The 19,286-nt window shown below is 39.7% G+C and overlaps 2 protein-coding genes and 2 long non-coding RNA genes across 5 annotated transcripts in view; 2 read left to right on the top strand and 2 right to left on the bottom strand.

Moving 5' to 3' along the window:
- The window catches only part of faf1 (Fas (TNFRSF6) associated factor 1), a 1,021,784-nt gene that overhangs the window by 968,617 nt on the left and 33,881 nt on the right, over nucleotides 1-19,286 (bottom strand). The gene's annotated exons all lie outside the window — the stretch shown is intronic.
- On the top strand, nucleotides 155-6,552 carry use1 (unconventional SNARE in the ER 1 homolog (S. cerevisiae)). Of its 2 annotated transcripts, none has more exons than XM_046048878.1 (8): nucleotides 155-325; nucleotides 1,549-1,598; nucleotides 1,877-1,955; nucleotides 3,041-3,193; nucleotides 3,520-3,535; nucleotides 3,629-3,659; nucleotides 3,937-4,099; nucleotides 4,868-6,552. In XM_046048878.1, exons 1-8 carry the CDS (start codon nucleotides 188-190, stop codon nucleotides 5,048-5,050), a joined length of 813 nt encoding a protein of 270 aa, XP_045904834.1. In that variant the 5' UTR covers nucleotides 155-187; the 3' UTR covers nucleotides 5,051-6,552. The 2 variants fall into 2 exon arrangements, with proteins under 2 accessions (XP_045904834.1, XP_045904835.1); XM_046048879.1 differs by having other exon boundaries at nucleotides 172-325; nucleotides 1,881-1,955.
- Nucleotides 7,753-14,162, bottom strand: LOC123970691. The gene is made up of 3 exons (XR_006825040.1): nucleotides 13,902-14,162; nucleotides 13,585-13,644; nucleotides 7,753-12,500 (listed from the first exon to the last, which is right to left on the bottom strand). It is a non-coding gene; the product is annotated as an uncharacterized LOC123970691 (long non-coding RNA).
- LOC123970686 lies at nucleotides 13,867-15,365 on the top strand. Its single transcript, XR_006825035.1, has 2 exons — nucleotides 13,867-14,065; nucleotides 14,798-15,365. It is a non-coding gene; the product is annotated as an uncharacterized LOC123970686 (long non-coding RNA).

The raw sequence follows: 19,286 nt of genomic DNA, 5'->3' as shown, positions 1-19,286 counted from the left end.
TGTCAGGCCCCTTTCTTATTAGTTAAACTGGTATTATTTAGGCAACGAAAAACATAATAGGCAAAGGTCGTTAAATTAAATAATAATTAACTCGTATAATGAATAAATAAATTGTTTTTTGATTGAATTTAGATCACTTTAAATGGTTTAGGTGAACGGCTCGATCCCCCGCCTGCGTCCGCTCTGAATGACGTCATACTGTTGCGACGGTGTGTCGGCTTCAAACATGGCTTCCAGATTAGAAATAAATTTTATCAGATTATTGTCTCGCTGCGAGTCCATAGCGTCTGAGAAACGAGGAGAGACGGAATGGAGATTAGAAAAGGTAAGAGAGCGTAAATAAGGAGTATGTCATACCTCCCGGCTGTGTTTTTCTCTGACCTTTATTAGCTAAAGTTAGCATGACTGTTGTTGTTGTTAGCTGCAGCTGTGAGCCTGTTAGCCACGTCGTCACTGAAACCGGTGACTGAAGATTTTCTTAGATGGTATCTTTCAGTGGTATTCTACTCCCGACGCATTGAAAGCATTTAACTAGTACAGTGTACAGTTGACTTGTAGCTTGTTTGCTAACCACGTTAACTTACTGTACGAATGACAGGATAACTTAATCCTTAGCAAGCAGTCACGTTGCACAGTGCATCTGAACTGCAAAAATTCACATTTAAATCACCAAGAAATCAGCACATAAACAAGTATATACCAGGCCAACCAACATAAAAATACCAAGACCATCGCTACAGTGCCATACTGACACTATATCCACTCAGTTTCCAGTTAGGTTAGATTACACTAATGTAGACTAATACAACAGTCCTGCAGAGAATCCAGTTCATGAAGGTTATCATGTTCAGTTTTTACTGAAACTCATGTAATTAGTGGTGCTGTTGCCTTACAAGAGGTGTTTCTTTTTGTCCACCCTGTCAATATCAATGAGAGTAGAATAAATATTAAAATAACACAAGCTGCAGCATCCAGAATGACAATAAAGTCGATCTGACACCTCTGTAAAACAAAAACCGAACATTATAACCTTGATGGTGGGATTTATTGTATTGGTGCCGCCTTAATTGTGGCTAACTGTACCTAATAATCTGGCAGGTGATTGTATATGCTTTCCTTGTTTACAACACGGTATGGCACATTCATTAGTTTGGTTTATATATAAATTTTATATTAATATGTTGTCCTGAATGCTATCACTTATTCATAGGTGGTGAGAATGAACATCCTGAATCACTACTACTCAGTCTTCTGTTCTGTAAACACTAATTAAATTTTATGCCACTGCAATGTTCATCACAGCAACACGCTGAATTTCTAGGTGACATAGTCAAATTATCTTCTTAGTAATACATTGTAAGTGGTTGACAGCCGCTATTAACACCTGGCTGGGTTCTTAAAAAGGGTTTAGGTCTTCAGTGCTGCTTTGTGCCTGCTTTTTAATACAAAAAAGCACAACAGAGTGCGCGCAGCTTGGCATCACTCAAGTTCATGTCTGTTTCAAACATAATCTTCCAAAAAAAAGTGTTTGTGTTTTCTCTCCTCTAGTATGTTGGTGCCCTGGAGGAGATGTTGGTGGCTCTGAGGAAAAGCCAGAGGTGAAGTCTCTCTTAACTCTCATGTATCTTATTGATATTATTATTATTGCTAATTTATAACACACAAGTTGCTGTAATGTTTACATTTAGTGTAATGAAAGCAACTAAAGATTTTCAACACTTGTGAAGCCACTCAACCTTCTGATGCAGGCACATCTCACTAACACCCTTGTTTAGTCTCTCTCACTGTTCACATTAGCATTGTGCTTGGCCATGTAATTTATTTATGTATACATTTAATAATACTGTTATTCAACAACAACTTGTGTCTTTTTCAGCAAGCCCACACCAGAAGTACTGACTGAATACACAAGAAAAGTTGATTTTCTGAAAGGACTTTTAGAGGCTGAGAAACTGGTAAGAGGCAATATTTTACAAATTCATCACCCATGAGCTGGCCTGGGATTTCATCGTTTTAGGGGCAGGGCCACCTATGGTGTTGTCAGTTTCTTGAGGGCACAAAAGCCAAATGCCAGGGCAGCAAGACCATCAAATAAAACAATGATTTAAAGTCCTTATCTTGTTAATGCTTGTCAATAATCATAACCAGTCATCAGGGATGCTGGCCATCACTCACAGCTGAGGGGGCTGACAGAGGTCTCTTCAATGATGTACTAAATGGTGTGCGATATTCTGGTTGATTTGTTTTTTTTTTTTTATTTGAATGGTCAGAATAACTTTTAATTTAATAGTTATTAACATTGATCTCAAACAATTCGAGGAAGTTTTGTATTACATCAGACAGACACACTTGAACACCAGCATACTGTATGTCAAAGCAGCCACAGCAACCACACAGTCAACAACAGGGACTTAAAGTTCATCATAGTTTATAGCACAGCGAGGAAACAGGCATTTCATAGAGGAGACAAGCGTATATAATGCAGCTGTATCTGTCTGTCACTATTAACAGATTTCAGTCTGCAGCAAAGTTTATACACTTCACTGATAAAACCACAGACCTGTAGAGTAGCATTAGGCTTCATGATCAAAGAAAGCCCACAGAGCGACCCGGTGTGTCTGACGGGCAGTCGGAATAAGGTTTCTTGTCTTATTCTTTTGCTAATTTATCAAACTTTGTTGCATCAGCTCAGTCGACCTCAGAAGTTCAAAACCACTGTGGCTGCAGGGCATATAATTTATTGAGGGGCATAAGGCAAAACTGAAGGGGCACTGCATGGCCGTTGTGGGCCCCATGAAATTTCTGCCCTACCCTCAAGATTATTTCCATTTTTCCACACTATGTACTGGATGTGTTATTGTCACTTTAATATTTATAGCAGTGTTTAAAACCTGTTCTCTGTATTTTGTTATCTGAACTGTACATTCCAAATACCTAAAAACATGAAGCAGCCAGTTCTTGTTTCAACTTTCTTTTATAGGCTTTTTTTGACTGTTCAGTCTGTTTTCTCACCTTCAGTCTCTCCGGATCTCATTCACAGTCTTCACCAACAGAAAAAGCTTTAGCTAATCAGTTTCTCGCCCCCGGGCGAACACCCACGATCGCTAATGAGAGGATGCCTGCCACTAAAACTGTCCACATGCAGACGAAGGCCCGGTGTACAGGAGAGATGAGGGACGAGCTGCTCGGCACGGTAGGACAAGACGCACACTGTAGACAGTTCTGTCCTGAGCTCTACCACCCAGGAGAAACAAAAGCTGATGGAGATGGACATCTACATTTTTTTGCTCACGGCTGCTCCACCTCCAGCTGACAGTCCATTTACAATTGGTTTACCATTTAATTTACCTTGTATGTTAGCTTTCAACTAATGTTATTGGTTTTGAGGTTAGTACGTTGTACTCACGCTGCAAAAATAGTGCTCTCCAGATGAAATACATAAGGTTAAGAAGAAAAGAAATATACCCCGCACCCCACATTCTGTCCAACTCACGAGAATATTCTTTTGTATCATTACAGGGGTTGTCAGGCAAAGGTAAGAAATTATTCCTCATATTTAAACATGCTAGTTCTTCTAATTGAGAATGATATTTTAAGAAGGTGATGTTCTCCTTTCCTCTCTATATAGGCTCATCCGAAACAGACTTGCGAAACAGAAGGTAAAGCTGAACATATTATTTGCCGTCTCACAGAACTAAGGTCCATTACACTGTATTTATTTATATACACGACTGTAATGTTGCGTGATTGTTTCTGAAAAATTCAAACTCTGTTAGATTATGTCTCGCTTCATCATTTAGTTTGTCACTCCTCACTACTGCTAATGCTAAAAGTTCCTACTTTTAGCATTTTTTTTGTTGCGACTGTGTGTAAGCGCCTCGGCTATGTGCCTGCAGCAGAATAAAAAAGTAAATCAAGCTGTCCCGCCTTGTGCAGAGGTCTCCCTCTTGATGAGCGTCAGTCTGCTGCAGAGCTGGAGGCTGTCCTGCAGCACCACCACAACCTGCAGGAGAAGCTTGCCGAGGACATGCTCAACCTGGCCCATAATTTGAAGAACAACACTCTGGCCGCACAGAACATCATCAAACAGGACAACCAGGTAACTGGATAGAAACTTTGCAAGTATCACAGTATTTATAATACTGTATGTTTTAATCATACTGTATTTACAACACTCCCAACATTACTAAAATGTGAAATATTTACCTGCCAACAGAGACAGGAAGAGATCAGATTTGTTTGTGGGAATAAGCTGAATATTTAACTAATTGTTAGCAGAGAGACCGATGTTTAGAAGCTTCTGCTTTGTGATAAGTTGTTGTTGTTGTTGTTATTATTATAATGTCAAAGAGGATGTTGTGCTCAAAAGTTGCAGGTGACTGTTAATGATTAACGCCAGATTAGGCAGAAGCATGTGACTAGAAGGTAGTTGGAGTTTGTTTTTAAAGATACAGATTACCGAAGCACCTAAACATATCAAAATAAGCTAAATTAAGTTCAGGTCGATGACTTGTTAATAGTGTATTTTATTCTTTATTTTTTAGTTTATTGTCCACCCCTATGTCAAATTTTACCACTAACAAACTAAGAAATGTTGTTTATGTTCCAGATCTTTTCATTTTCTCTGTATGTTATTGGGCATACATTAGATGTATTTTGGAAGTTTATTAGGTTTCAATTTATGTTTCTGTTCCCCAAACATTTCCCTCTTGTGGTGCCATGAGTCTCAGCTGTCCACAAGTGGGCAGTATAAGACAATTAACATTCATAACCAACCTAAAACCCCTCCACATAAAATCTAGTCTAGTAATCTGTCATATTTATCTCAATGTTTACATTATCGGTCTTGTGTTCCTTTCTCTCCCAGACTCTGAGCCAGTCGCTGCGTCAGGCGGACATGAACTTTGAGAAGCTGAAGACAGAGTCGGAGCGACTAGAGCAGCACACTAAGAAGTCCGTCAACTGGCTTCTATGGCTGATGCTCATCCTGGTTTCCTTCTCCTTCATCAGCATGATCCTCTTCATCAGAATCTTCCCCAAACTCCGATGATGACCGTTTCCAATCATGAACTCTTTAGCCCTGCAGCCTCCTGTGTTTACAGAGCAGTAACTACATAGGCCTCATAGATCTGAACAGCGACGTCTGTATGTGTGATACCGATCAGTAGTGGTCAGAACCAAAACAGTGGGACTGAAACATTTGCACTTTGGAAACTGAAATTCTTCCTATAAATGGGAAAGTTTAAAATGTGGTTTGAAGCATCAGGATTCCTTTTATTATTATTATTATTTTTTTGAAAAACAGAACATGAATCGAGGTGAAGAGCTTCTTGGAGCAGCAACGAAGTCTTAATACCCAGACAACAGAGACTTGAGCCTTAAGTGTTTTCATTTCTCTTCAGGTAGGCTACTAGCCATTAAATACATTAATGTACTTTCTCACTTAGTGGGACTCAAGTCAAAATCATCTTTGTTTAGAACATTTTTTTTTCACTGTGCATACATATGAAAGAGGTCACCAACCGTCCATCATCTACCGTATGCTAGCCACAGTTAACACCATGTTGAATGAATTGAATACAGAGACTTAATTAATTAATAGTTAATTAATTAATTAATATTTAATTAATTAATAGCTGTGTTTTACTTTAACTGCCCTTATTTAGCATTTATTAACACTATACAACACACTACAAACAGCGTTAATCAGATTTTTAAGTCTTAATCATTGTTTAGTATTTGTAGACAATTATAACTTTACACATGTAGACATTTTATGTTATTTCAACAGGGTTTTACTATATTATCAATTATCTGTGCTTATACCAGCCTCCACCTATGAGTTACAAATACAGTAAACACTTAAAATCTGTTTACCACTACGTTATAGTGTGTTGTAAAGAATTTATTACGTGTTTATATAGTGCTTAGAAATGCTAAAGAAGGGGGTAAAAGCAAGTCTTACCAAATGCTCACTAAAATAAAACATTATTATCACAGGTGACATTAATCTTTCCGTGGAGCCATTCATTGTGAAGCGATGTGGAGCTTTGTGCTGTTCGGTTTGTTTTAGTTCACCTCTTCTCACGTGTCTGATATCATCACTCAGTCCTGTTCATTTTTTATGAGTCTGTATGTTTTGGTTGTTAATATATGTGATGCTTGCTGATGTTGATGAAGTAAGATTTGCTTATCATATGACAAGACATTACTTCCAGAAAGTATGAAGATGTAAATTGCAAACAATTTCTTTTAATTCTTTTGGCATAATAATTGTGAGTAGTGTGTGTTGGAGCTTTGTATGACCATTACTTATAAACTAAATACCTAATTGCGCCCTCTGTTGCTCTGAATATGACGTGATGCAGTGACTTGATGCCACCAGTGTGTGTCAGTCATATCCTTAGAAGATGAACAGATAATGACCTCAATGACCCTGATGGCCTGATCAAGCCCTGAATCCTAAATTAATCCTACTCATTTAGAAGTGATCTGAGGGTTGAAGTATGGCTAAATAAAGGCAGTTGGCCACAGAAAAAGCACACAGCAACCATATGTGACTCTGGCTAATTTGTGCATTTGTCAGCTTTTGTGACTTCTTTATTTAGTGTGATAACATTTGGGAATCACTGCTCCAAAAAGGGTATTTTTCATGCAAGCAGACACGGTGAAAAAGCTTCTAACAGGTTAACATTCCTGCTGTGTTGTCAGTCTGACTGTCATCTGAGGTCTGTAGAGCTCTACTGGCTTGTCCAGGCTTGCAGCTCTGCCCCCTCGCCCTTCCTCTCTCCTCTCTCCCCTCTCCCTGGCTGCTGCCCCACCTCACGGCTGGCTGGCTGAGCCGAAGCCCGGCCTGCAGTGTATTTTAGGATCCCTGGGGGGTATAGCCGAGGTATGCAGGCCACCAGGAGACCAAATGAGGTTGTGTCACCGCGGAGGGTCGTCATCCCTCAGTTTAATCACAGCTGTTTGCTCCTACATTCTCAGGCTTTTGCTAATGCTATGGCTCTGTGATCTGCTTGTCTGAGGCTGCAGCTCTGCTTTTTGAACTGAAACTACCATACATGACTTCATCGGCGGTGTGGTTTCTCATGTTCATTATGGTTGTATTATCCCATTAGCTGAAAGAGACCGCTTAGTTTTGAGTTTCCTACACATACTCCAGGGTTCTGGGGTGTGTTACGAGTACAAGTTCCTGTATCCAGCAAATGCCTCAAGATGTGTGGGGCCCATTCATGGCTCTTTTAACCTCTGACCCAGGGAACCTGAATGGGTTCCTTCCTGCACTCTTTCCCACAGGGACACTCTGAAAATAGTGTTTGAGGCTCTGTGCTCAAAAAGGTTGAGTTGTAAATTTAACTCAATCGATTCAGTACCATTTACCATTTTTATAAAGGGGTTGTACATTTTAACTCAAGTAATCTACTTAAGAACAATTTTAAGGTGCAATGATATTTTTCTTGAGTATTTCCATTTTAACCATTTTATATATTTTTACTGCACTACATTTATTTAATTGATATCGTTACGATTTTGCATGAATATCATCAGGTCATACAATTTGATGCATTGTTGTAGATTTAACTACCCAACACAGTTAAAACTAGCTACACAGTAATGCATTAATACTAATAATATCATGTAACACCCTGACAGGGACCATTCTACAGACTGATGATTACTTTTAATTGGGAATTAAGTACATTTTGCTGCTAATACTTTTGTACTGAAGTAAAATTATGAATGCAGGACTTAGTTACCCTCTAGAAATTGGCTGCAGACGACCTGGGCCAAAATCCATTTATTAACAACTCATCAACACTTTCAGGTTTGATTATTAAAAACCTTTATCAATGACGTTTGAACATTTATAACTGCAGGCTTGATGGCTTAGAAAGTGAATATGAGTGACTGAAAGGCAAAGAGAAAAGGATAAACACCAGCCAAAGGGGTTATTCACAACCCGGGATCTCAAAAATAGTTCTTATTAAAGGCTTATAAGTGACTAACTTTATTAATTATTAATAAGCCTTAGTTTCAACTTTGGTACCGCAACTTTCTTTAAAAATCTTACTTGTGTAAAACTTCTCACTTTTTAAAAAAAAATAATAGTATGCATGCAACACAAGATATAAACAAACAGAATACACATAAAGACGAAATACATTTACACATAGTGTGCATATCTGCAAATACACATGAATATGTTCATACATTTCTTGAAAATGAAACATTCAGACCAACATACCTGAGGTTGCACGCTGTGTGAGGGATCTTCCAGTCAATAGCAAGCAGGTTTTCTCAGCTGTCAGACCTGTGAGGTACACTCTAATTTGTGACAATAGTAAATGGATCAAATAGCATCATTTAGGATTAGGACAGTTCATTAACAAGGAGTATATTCAGGTATTTGTGCTGCTGATGTTTGAGCTGGCATGTGTGTATATGTGTGCGGTAGTATGCTTTTAATTGGTTTGATCCTTCTGAACAGCAGAATGCAGAGGAAAAAATTGTTAAGCATGAGAGAACTTCCATCCCCTCTCGGTTTAGCACTGTGCCTGTTAAACACCCCAACACTTCAGTCTTTTTAATTTAATTTTTGGCTGCAGCTACAGGAGGATTTGAGTTGCCTACGGAGATGATGAAGGAGTTTTTTCTTTCATACTCATATTCTTTTTTTTCTCCATGTACTTCCTTGAGGGAGCAAAAGGGTAAAGGGGGCTTTTTGTTTTCTTTAAAAAAAAAATTCTTCTTGCCAAAATGTTTGAATGTGCTGTAATGTTAATGACCTAAAGAGAGCGTAAAGGGGCTGCACTTATTAAGCTTATAATGTGAGTCACTATCTTGCACACACGCATTCCCATTCATGGAAAACAGAACTGATCTGCTTCTGTCTTTTCTCTCAGTCACTGAGGCACGGTTTGCAGTGGCTTTGAATTTATTAAATCACCATGAGTCAACAAACTCTTTGATTTATTTTATTGACTGGCTGCTTTTCTGGTTTAATTTTCCACTTTGTTAGCATTGGTTTCCAGTATTTCTTAAGTCAGACATGGAAATCCTGTCTACATCTATATTAAAGTTGGTGCACAGCTAAAAGACCAGGGACAATGATGTAAATAAGTGTTTTTTTTATAATTTTACCCACACAAAAACTCATGTATTGTATGTTATTAACACATTACAAAGTTGTCAATAAACCAAACCAATTTTGGCGCAGTTAATTTTTATTCACAGAGCAATTTTGTAGTTCACAAGGCACAGCTGCATAAGTAAATTAATATTATATAACAGTAAAACTTTTGTGCAGTGATGACTTCTGTGTTTACTGGAGTCTGTGTCCTCTGATCAGGGCTGCACCACTGTTGATCTCAATCTCTTAACCTGTCATATCTACACAGGTGCTGTGGAAGTTTCTCTGTTTTCATTTTGCCGTTACTGTTTCCTTCCACAGGACCCACCTCCCTGCATCTCTGTCTGTCTGTGTGGTTGTGTTGTGTCTGTGTCTCTTCCTCAATCTTAACAGCCTAATGAGGGTTCCTCTCAAAGCTCTCTCTCTCTCTCTCTCTCTCTCTCTCTCTCTCTCTCTCTCTCTCTCTCTCACACTCTCACACACACACACACACACACACACACGTACAGCTGTGTTGTGGCAGCTCTCTGACTGGAGGGATGAATTAGCTGAAGCACCTAGAAGGACCACTTTCACTTCTCTTACAGTATGTGTGACAGCTGAGGAGACAGGTTGATTTCAAAGACAATCCACCAAGAAGTAAATCACAGTAAAACCAACCTGCCATAGCTCCTTTGCTGTATGTTTGGTGTGTGTTAGTACATACCTGTGCGTTTTTTTCCTGTTCATGCATGTGTGTTTATTGCACCCCAAAGACCTGAGCTATATGTCATTCCCTGCAGACCCCTATTGCCCCTCTATCACTACATGTTCGCAGCCTAGTGTCAGCCTAATGTGGGTTAATGCACTGAACCTTCCAGCCTATTTGTCAGGCAGCACGGCGCTGAAAGCGTCCCCAGTGAAAGAAAAAAAAACTCCCTGCTGGTTTCTGCTCAGCTTTTGATGTATAGAGCCCAGGTAGTGCTGCTGCTGAGAGGCTTAATTTCTTGGTTCTCTGCTCCTTCACCTTTCTAGTGATTCAGGATCTCCCAGCGGGCTGTTGTTGGTACTACAAGAGGCTTTGTGGCTTGATGCTGGGAAGACAAGCTAGTCTCTCTCTTACTATGCCATAGGAGCCTACAAGAGCAGCAGACTTAAAGGAATAGTTTGCCATTTTTTGGATATGTGCTTATTTGCTTTCTTGCCAAGCATTAGATGAGAAGATTGATACCACTCTCATGCCTGTATGGCAAATACGTAGCTAGAGCCATTTAGCTTATCTTACAGGGAGAAACAGCTAGCCTGGCTCTGTCTGAATGTAATAAAATCCACCTACCAGCACCTCTAAAGCTCACTAATTAACATGTTTTTATCTTTAATCAATAGTGAAAAAGTGTAAAATGGCAATTAACTGTCTTGTTTTTGTTTTTTTACGGTTTTTGGTAGGCTTCAGGAAGTTACTGCTCCCAGCCAAAAAATAGTTTGTCGCCATTAATCAGTGAGCTTTAGAGGTGCTGATAGGGAGATTTTTTTCACCTTCAGACTGCAGAGCTGCAACACTTAATTGACTATTGATAAACTGTTGATAAATTGTTAAATTTGAAAAGTTGAATTAAATTGAAGGGTTATATCAAGCAACAATGCCTTACATTTTCTTGTTCCAGCTTCTCACAGGATTTGTTGCTTTTCTCTGCTTTACATTTTACTAAATTAAATATTTTGGGGTTTTTAGTCTGTTGGTCAGACATCACCTTGGTCCCTGGTAACTTGTGATGCATATTTTTCACTATTTTTGGATCTGTTATAGACTAAACAGTTACTTAATTAATTAAAAAAATAATAATAATAGTAATAATCGCTTTGTCAATCAGCCTGACTTCATTCAGAGCCGGACTAGCCGTTTCTCCATTTCCAGTAAGCTAAGCTAACCAGCTGTTCACTACCACTGAGAGTGGTAGTGATCCTCTTATCTAACTCGCAGGAAGATAACTAATGAGCGTATTTCCCCAGATTTAAAGCTATTCCTTTAAACTGGTGTTTAAACCTGGAACTGACATGAAGGTAAGAAGTCACAGGTGGCTTGGATGCAGCACTTGTTTTTCTCTGCATAGACTGAACCTTTGGCTGGGAGTCGCTGCTCAGACAGGGAGGAGGCCTTGAGGGTAAAAACTGTCAAGGACATAAGGTGCTGAACACGATATGAATGAATGAAGCAGGGCCCAGCAGATGGGGCTTTGGGTTCTACCTGAGGCTGTAGCCGAGACCGGCTGGATGTTTGTGGAAAAATGTGTTGTTTAACAAAATCTCAGGGCCTCTCCTGGGCCCCTTCAGCGTTCTCCCCCCGGGAGAGCCCCTTGATGCCATAGCAGGTGCAGGGCCCCTCCTGCAACAAGGGAGGCTCCTCAGGATAGCAGATGAGGGGTGTGTATGCTGGGAGTGAATGTGTGGTGTTGTTTGCATCTACAAGGTTTCTCTCTCAGCCTGAACCTGTGTATGTTGCGAATTAAAAACAAGCGAAACTACTTTTGAGTTTGATATGAAAATAATCCAATTCTTATCATTACGTGTGTGGTAAAATACTGTGTTGATAAAAAGGAATTAATGCTTGGCTGAGGTGTTATTTGTGAGGATGTTTGAGACCAAGGATTTCTTTCAAGGGTAGTTTTAACGTCATTCATCACATGTTTTGTCCGCTGAGTTGGTATGTCAAGGCCAACCAGATGGTCCATGATTAATCGCAAATACAAAATTTATCCATTTTGGCAAAATTCTTCTCCAAGGTTTCCAGCAACCTGTTACTTTCTCAGTTCAGCCTCTGAGAAAATGCAGCCCAAACAAAGAAATGATACAAATTCAGTAACAGCAAGCATTTTTTCAAAATGCTCAGTTGCTAAAGCCCTAACCATATTTTGCAAATTTAACATGTTGTGTAAATTTAACATGTTTAACATTTTGTGTGCGCTACTAATCCTGCCTACACATGGATAAAAGTGGAGTAGACATTGCTCCTGTCCCATCCACCATATTCCGACCAATCCAGATCAATAGTGATGCTGCGTGTTTGGTTGTCAGCTCTTTGTACTTTGTACTATTGCTTCTTTTTTTTCTCTTTTTCTTCTTGTTTGTTAAATGACTGGATGTCTCAGAGGGGACGACAGGGAAGACGTAACTGGCTCAATCCTGCGCTCACAGCACTGCACTTTAATACAATACAAAACCATTGGTTTTGTAAATACCAATTCAAGAATTTCCCCCCACCTGCAGGGTGAGGACATTTGACTTACAGTTCAATCCAACTTTATTTATAAAGCACAGGATGCTCTGCAGTCATTAAGCTTTTTCACTGTGATCGCTGTTGAATGTGAGCATTTGCTGCTCTGTCCTGTACCTGCAGCAACATGAAAATGTACCAAAATGCTGTTGTATTATTGGAATCCACTGATATATAACATAATTATAGATACAAATTTAAAAAATAAATACTAGATTGATACAATTAGCCTAGCAACATATCACCACATACAGATGAGGAACATTTGTATGTACAATAAGCAATAAAAATAGTCAAATGATCCTATACTCAAGTACTGTAGTTTTTGAATTACTTGTACTTTAAGTTACTTTATACTTAATATTGTACTTTTTTTACTCCACTATATTTATCTAACAGCTGTTACTTTGCAGATTAAGATTTAACATATAGAACACGCAGATTATAAAATATGATGCCTTCTCACAGATTAAATTATCCAGCAGTAAATAAGGTTGTTGAAATTACTTGAAATTACTACAACAGTAAAATGCCACTTCCACATTAATACACCAGTGACAATAATTCAGTAATATACAACAATGTAACAATCACAATCATGTTTGCCTGCGTAACAAATACTGTTACTTTTGATACTTTAAGTACATTTTGCTGATAATACTTATGTACATACGTGAGTAGGATTATTTTTAAACAGTTGTATTGCTACTTTTACTTGTCTCAAATGTCAAAATAATTTTCCACCACTGTTGCTGGACAACAAACTAAGACAAAATCTTTACTGAGCATTAGGAAAAACTGTCCCTGTCCCATTTTTCAAAAGCAAATTTTATATTAACGCTCAGTTGTCCTGGTTATCCAGTGGTGGATAAAGTATTCAGGTCTTCTACTTCAGTAAAAGTAGTAATATGACCGTGTAGAAATACTCTGATACAAGTAAAAGGCTTAATGTTGCAACTGGTAAACGTATGGCTAATTTTAACTACTTTATATACTGCTGGGTAGTTTAATGTATAATAATACATCATCATTTATTCTTTGGTTTTATTTGTATTAATAATCCCAATATGCAAAGTAACTTGTAACTACAGCTGTCAGATACATGCAGTGGAGTAGAAAGTACAATCATATATATAACTTTATATTTCTCTATCTGAAAAGTAGTGGAGTAGAATTATAAAACAACATAAAATGGAAATACTTAAATGCGTTCCAGGGACCTTTGTTGCACATCATCCCTCCTGTCATCTCTCTACTATCCCTGAAGACAACAAATAGTAACAAATATTACATTTTATACTAAGGATCAGCCCCTCAGCTGGTCAGGTGTCATTAGCAAGTTCAGTGACATGACATGGTGAAGTTGCTTTTTGGATTTTTCTGCACAGCCTGGTGTGAAAATTGCACTTCTCAGTAAATGTCACTCTTGCCTCGACTGCTGCTGCTGTAACAGTTACTGATATTGTATTCCCTCTCATCTCCCCAACCACGTCTCCTCAACCAATATCTGTCATTTACCTGCATCTCCCGCCTTCTCTCCCACTTTTATCTCTTCACCGCTCCCTCTCGCTCCCCGGTCACTCTCTCACCTGTTTCTCTGTCTTCTTCCATCTCACACTGCAGCACAACAAGAAGAGAAATGTTACAGCTGAATAAAACATCACAGGACCAGGGAGACAGTGGTGAGAAGCCTTGACCTGCAGTCATAGTGCATTTGCTCAGAGCTGGAATGTTTTTGATTTAGTAGCTCAGAGATCTTTTGACTAAACCCTCTGCATGGCTGCTGCAAGTCAGTGGGAAATAAACACTGTGATGTAGCTAAATTGTAGCTCACTGTCTTCTAGATTTTCCTTCGTTATCCTGTAAATAAGAAGACACACTCTACTCCTGTCACTCTTGAGTATTTTCATTCTGTGGGTTGTGATGTTCAACATCAGTTCACATGTCAGTGATTGACGCTAACAAGTTAAAGCCCTAATCTTCCTGTTGTCTGAGCGCCAGGCAGGTGATAGGAAATGGAGGAACACCGGCAGAGCTATTGATCATAGTTCAGGGATGCACCAACAATTATCTTATTATTATTTCTTCAGTTTTTTGCTTCTAAATATATAACAAAATCACAGCTAGTATGTGGCTGCATGTCCCATATAGCCCTGTTCACATCAATTGTTCACTTCTGATATCAACAAGCTTCTGTCAAAGTTCTGGTTGACCACTCTTCTTGACAGAATTCAACCAAAAGCGTTTTGCAAGTAGGCTACCCATCTTTTCAGGGCAATCTTCATATTTATTTTACTTTAGCCGAATTTCGCCATCCCCAAACCACCACCCAATTGCGTCCAAGATTTAACTCTCTACCTGATTGTTTGATTTTGTTCTGAAGAATTCGTCATTACTCCATCCACTTTCTGCAGTGCACCAGCTACACGGCCAGCAAAACAGCTCCAGAGCGTGATACTACCACCACCGTCCTCGAAACATACCTCCTGTGACTGGAGGGCTGCAGGCTCTTGTTTGTTTGCCCGTGGGATCAGTAACAATGGACGGCTCCTTTCTTGCAGCATAGCCTCTCACTTGACTGATGACAATGTACCTGTGATCCAGCTTCTACATCATGGCAGACTAGTTTGTTTTGGTGAGTCTTGGATTACATCTGACCATCCGCACCAACTATCTCTCAGCAAAGTGTGACAGTTTGGGTTTTCTTCGTGGCAAAGAAACCACTGTTCTTTGCATTAATGATCTTGGGGCCTGACATTGCTTAAAGATGGCCCCTTGTGCACTTTCTCAGATCTATACTGAACTCTTTCGACTTTCAATTAGATGTTTGTGGCTCAGCCCAGTCAAGCAAGCCCTACAGGCACAGAAAAGTGTCCAACTGTAGTAAATCATGATCACTGACATGAAATGAAGATGTTCAGTGACATTTTACTTTCTATGCACCCAGTAGCTAATTCACAATAAATGGTACTGTATGCTGAAGCTGCATGAATATTTTTGACCCATCAGATTTTGTCATATTTTTGAAGACCCACAAAAGACATGCCTATATGTTTTGTCATCATTCTGTCACAGAAAAAGAGTGGAGCAGAAATAACAGAAATCCTCAAACTGCAATGACATAAGTGTCACTGATAAGTGTATGTAAATGTTTGACCACCTCCTACAAAACAGTTAACTAAGTACACACATCAACATTTACTAAATGCGGGGACATCGCCTGCTGATACAATTACAACATGTTCCTAATCATCGTCTGTCTAATCTTAGCCTGCATGCTGGATGGGGTTGGTTATTTTTGCACACACTCTGAATATTTATGTCCTAATTTGGGCTATTTTTCTCTCATGTATTCAAACTGGGGTTATTTATAGCGACTAGACACACTGTACTCTCACACAACCAGCCTCTCTCAGGCATGCAGTCATCACACACACACTTGCACTCTGTCAAGTAAATGACATTAGATTACAATAATTCCAGCTTGCGTAAGTCTAAAGCCACAGCTTGTTTGTTGACTCCCAGACCCTTCACTGAACTTTTACACTCATCCTACTTCCCCATCCCTCTTCTTGTGAGAACATAAATAAACACTGTTTTTATTATTGTGGGAAGTTTCAAGACACAACACTGTACCTCCCATCCTCTGCTTGCAGAGCACTTGGCCCCCGGGGTCACGGAGCAGTGGTCAGTCAGGCCTGAGTCACAGGAAGTTGAAGTAGCATGCCTCAGGGCTGTGCTGGAAATAGGACTTGGGAAGAGTGAATAGCCTTGATGCCTGGCTTCTCCACTTCCGCTCCTCCGGGACGGAAAAGAACAGGCCACACAAACACACACTCAAAGCTCTCTGTCAAACAACTGACAAGGGCTCGGGGCCAGTACTTTGGCTTCATTCCACAGGGTCAATCACAATAGTAACAGGCAGACGGAAGAAAAGGAAACTAATCAAAGATTCTGGCAGTTTGTTTGGCAACCATGTTACAACTAATTTAGCTTGGGGAACAGATAATTCACAGGGGAGAAATAGCTTTGCAGGTTCAGGTTTGGGTCAGGTTACTATCAAGAGTAGCAGTTGGTCTCTTGCTCCCCTGTAACTGATGGTGTCGTGAACACTGCAATCTGTCTTTGATCCTCTCAGAAGAAGTAGTTCTCACCTTGGATGTGGTGTTTGCAACATCCAGGATGGGTGGTGTGCGTCTGGGTCTGTTTCCTCTGTAAACACTAATACAATGCCACTGCATTTATCCCACAACTGTGTCTCGCTCTCAGGAAGTAATCAAGTGTTTTCCCCTTTCTCTTATTCAGTCCCGGATAGTGTGTGCGAGAGAGAAAAATACATTCTGCACTCTGACCTGCATTAGCCTATCATGTTTTATTTTTTAAATTCACTTTAAAGGAAAACCCACCCCTCCTCTATGACACATCTGCTATATGTTATTTATAGGCTAATGTTAAGAGCAAATATATTTCAGTTGCATGTTTGTACTTTCATAAGACATATGGTTTAATCCACAGATTTTTAAACTATTTCCTGCCCAGGTCAGGGGTCAGAAAAGACATGTAATTATTAAATTCCTGGTGTATGGTTAATGCACAATGTGTGTCCAATAAACATCAACAACTATGTCAGTGTGGTCCATGCACACTGTGATTCAAATGCTTGTAAACTGCCACCACTTAACACTCAAGTTACTGCAAGTTCCACCTACTTTTAACTCAAGTTAAAAAGAAATGTGAAATAGTCAGGAGTAGGAAATAGAAATTTTAATTTGCATGTCCAACAACCTGCAAAGTGCATTCAACATCAACCCACGGATCTATACCCAGCAAAGTGGACACAGAGGGTCATTGTCAGGTCCCTGTGTTGCTGGAATTCTGGGAATTTTTATCCCCGCTCTGATCTGCACTCACAAGTCGTCACTTTGTGGATGATGACTCACTCATGCAATTATAGAAAACAGTTAAGGATCATAAAGTATAAATGACACATTTTACATAATGACACAACGGCATCTACAGCAAATGACACCCATCTCATCACTTGAGATTTTGGATTGAATTTCCAAACTCATGTGCAACCACTCCTGCTGCTAACGATTGGGTCACATGCCATGACCACTGCATGGGAGCTTCTTATTAAACCTGTCAAGCAGACAAAAAACAGATCCTAAGTCATGACACATGTCCGGGCCAGTCTCTGTGCCACTAGCTTCTGTTGCTCTGATTCTTTCACCTGCGTTTCTGAAAGAAAATGAAGTGTGTTTCTGAGGTTTTCTTTCCATATTCTAAGACAAACTGTAGTTGCTATACGAAACTGAAACCTTTGTGATTTTTACAAAGAGTTTTGTCAAAGAGCCTGTCTCTTCTGTCGGGCAAGCGACGTTTAGCACATTAGACACGCATATTAGATGGTTTTTCAAAAAACTAGTGTCCTTATCCAAACATATGAAGCAAGCCACATGAAAATACTGTTGAAAAAGACTCCAAGGTTGAATTTTTTTCATAGTTACAAATGTCCGTGGGATTTTGATCTTTTCTTACATGTACTTCTGCAACAGAAGCTGGCTGCTGTCCATCAAACACAGACAGGGACACACCTCTCCAGCAGCTGATAACAAAAGAGTGTTTCTGAAATTTCCCCAAACACCAATATTTCTTCTTTTAACTGCACACAGATCTGACTTCAGTTGCCCTCTCTCTTTCAACTTTCTGCAAACGAAAAATTTCTAAGAACTGAGCATTTTGCATGCTCACGGTCATGTGTGTGCTTTTACGTGTGAATGGAAGCAACAAAACGATTCCCATATTCCCATTGTGAGGGGACGTTTGAGAGCCATACTTTGATGTTGTGCAGCACACACTATCTTCCTGAGGCCAACTCCCCTTTTCCTCCTGAGCCCTCGGTGCCCTGGGAGCTGTGACATTGACCTGACCTTGACTGTCCTATGTATATAATGTGCCTCTGTCTCTGGATGTGTTGCTCTCGCTGTCACTCTGACAATATGTGGATAAAGCTGTCACTGACACATCCTCTCAGGAAGGACATTCAGGTCCCAGCTTGCCATGCAACACACCTCCCCAGTTCCTTATCAACGATAAAGCTAATCCTTTAACCCTGCACATGGCCTCGTGGCCCCCCTGAACCCATCAGTGTGAGAAAAAGAACATAGGATAGGAAGGAGGAGCTTTAGAAAATGAGGAGACACAGAGGTCAGGATAGAGAAGAAAGTAAAAATTTAATGGTGGATTCAGATTTAAAAGTATAAAGAAAAAGAGCAGGTGGTGAGAGTTTGAGCACGGAATAAGAGGAAGGGGCAGCAGAGGTGAACCTGATCGTCTAATCTGTTTACAAATAAGCGTGTTGTGGTCCATGTTAGGGAAAAACAAGGCTCTCTGGGATTTGTGTGTGTGGGACCCAGGGTTAAGTGTCTTACACACAGACCAGGGGTGAACACACAGGAACACACAACACACATGATGGAGCAGGGTGTAACCTGGGCGGAGGCTGGGTTTACTGAAGGATCCTATAGTTTAGTACACTGTGACAGAGATAGAGCTGTCTGAAAGAGGAAGTCAAACCTTTCCTTTAGAACATAACCTGCTATATAACCTACTTTATCTTCAAGGTGGTTGGAGAATTCACTTGGTCAGCGTGACATATAGAATCAAAGGAAGCTGGATGTCAGAAACAAAGCTATGTACTCAAATAGTGCAGCTTTTTTCATTTTTGTTGTAACTGCTTCACTCCAAACACACTTATGGCTAACAACCCCTTAGCAGCTTCCTTTTTGATACAAAAACCAAATAAAAGCTGCATTTGTGCCTCAACATTATTGCAGATTCATATTTTTATTAAACTCTGGTACTTGTGACAAAAATGAGAAAAATGTAATTAACTGAATA

Source organism: Micropterus dolomieu, linkage group LG05 (genome assembly GCF_021292245.1).
Source record: "Micropterus dolomieu isolate WLL.071019.BEF.003 ecotype Adirondacks linkage group LG05, ASM2129224v1, whole genome shotgun sequence".
NCBI lineage: Eukaryota > Metazoa > Chordata > Actinopteri > Centrarchiformes > Centrarchidae > Micropterus > Micropterus dolomieu.
The sequence above is the reverse complement of the archived record's forward strand: the minus strand, read 5'-3'. Positions and strand labels throughout refer to the sequence as shown.

Bases quoted from the DNA above. Each gene is read 5' to 3' on its own strand.
- use1 (XM_046048878.1), top strand. From the start codon at position 188: ATGACGTCATACTGTTGCGACGGTGTGTCGGCTTCAAACATGGCTTCC. The intron at 326-1,548 runs GTAAGAGAGCGT...TCTCTCCTCTAG, and splicing joins CGGAATGGAGATTAGAAAAG to TATGTTGGTGCCCTGGAGGA. The intron at 1,599-1,876 runs GTGAAGTCTCTC...TGTCTTTTTCAG, and splicing joins GCTCTGAGGAAAAGCCAGAG to CAAGCCCACACCAGAAGTAC.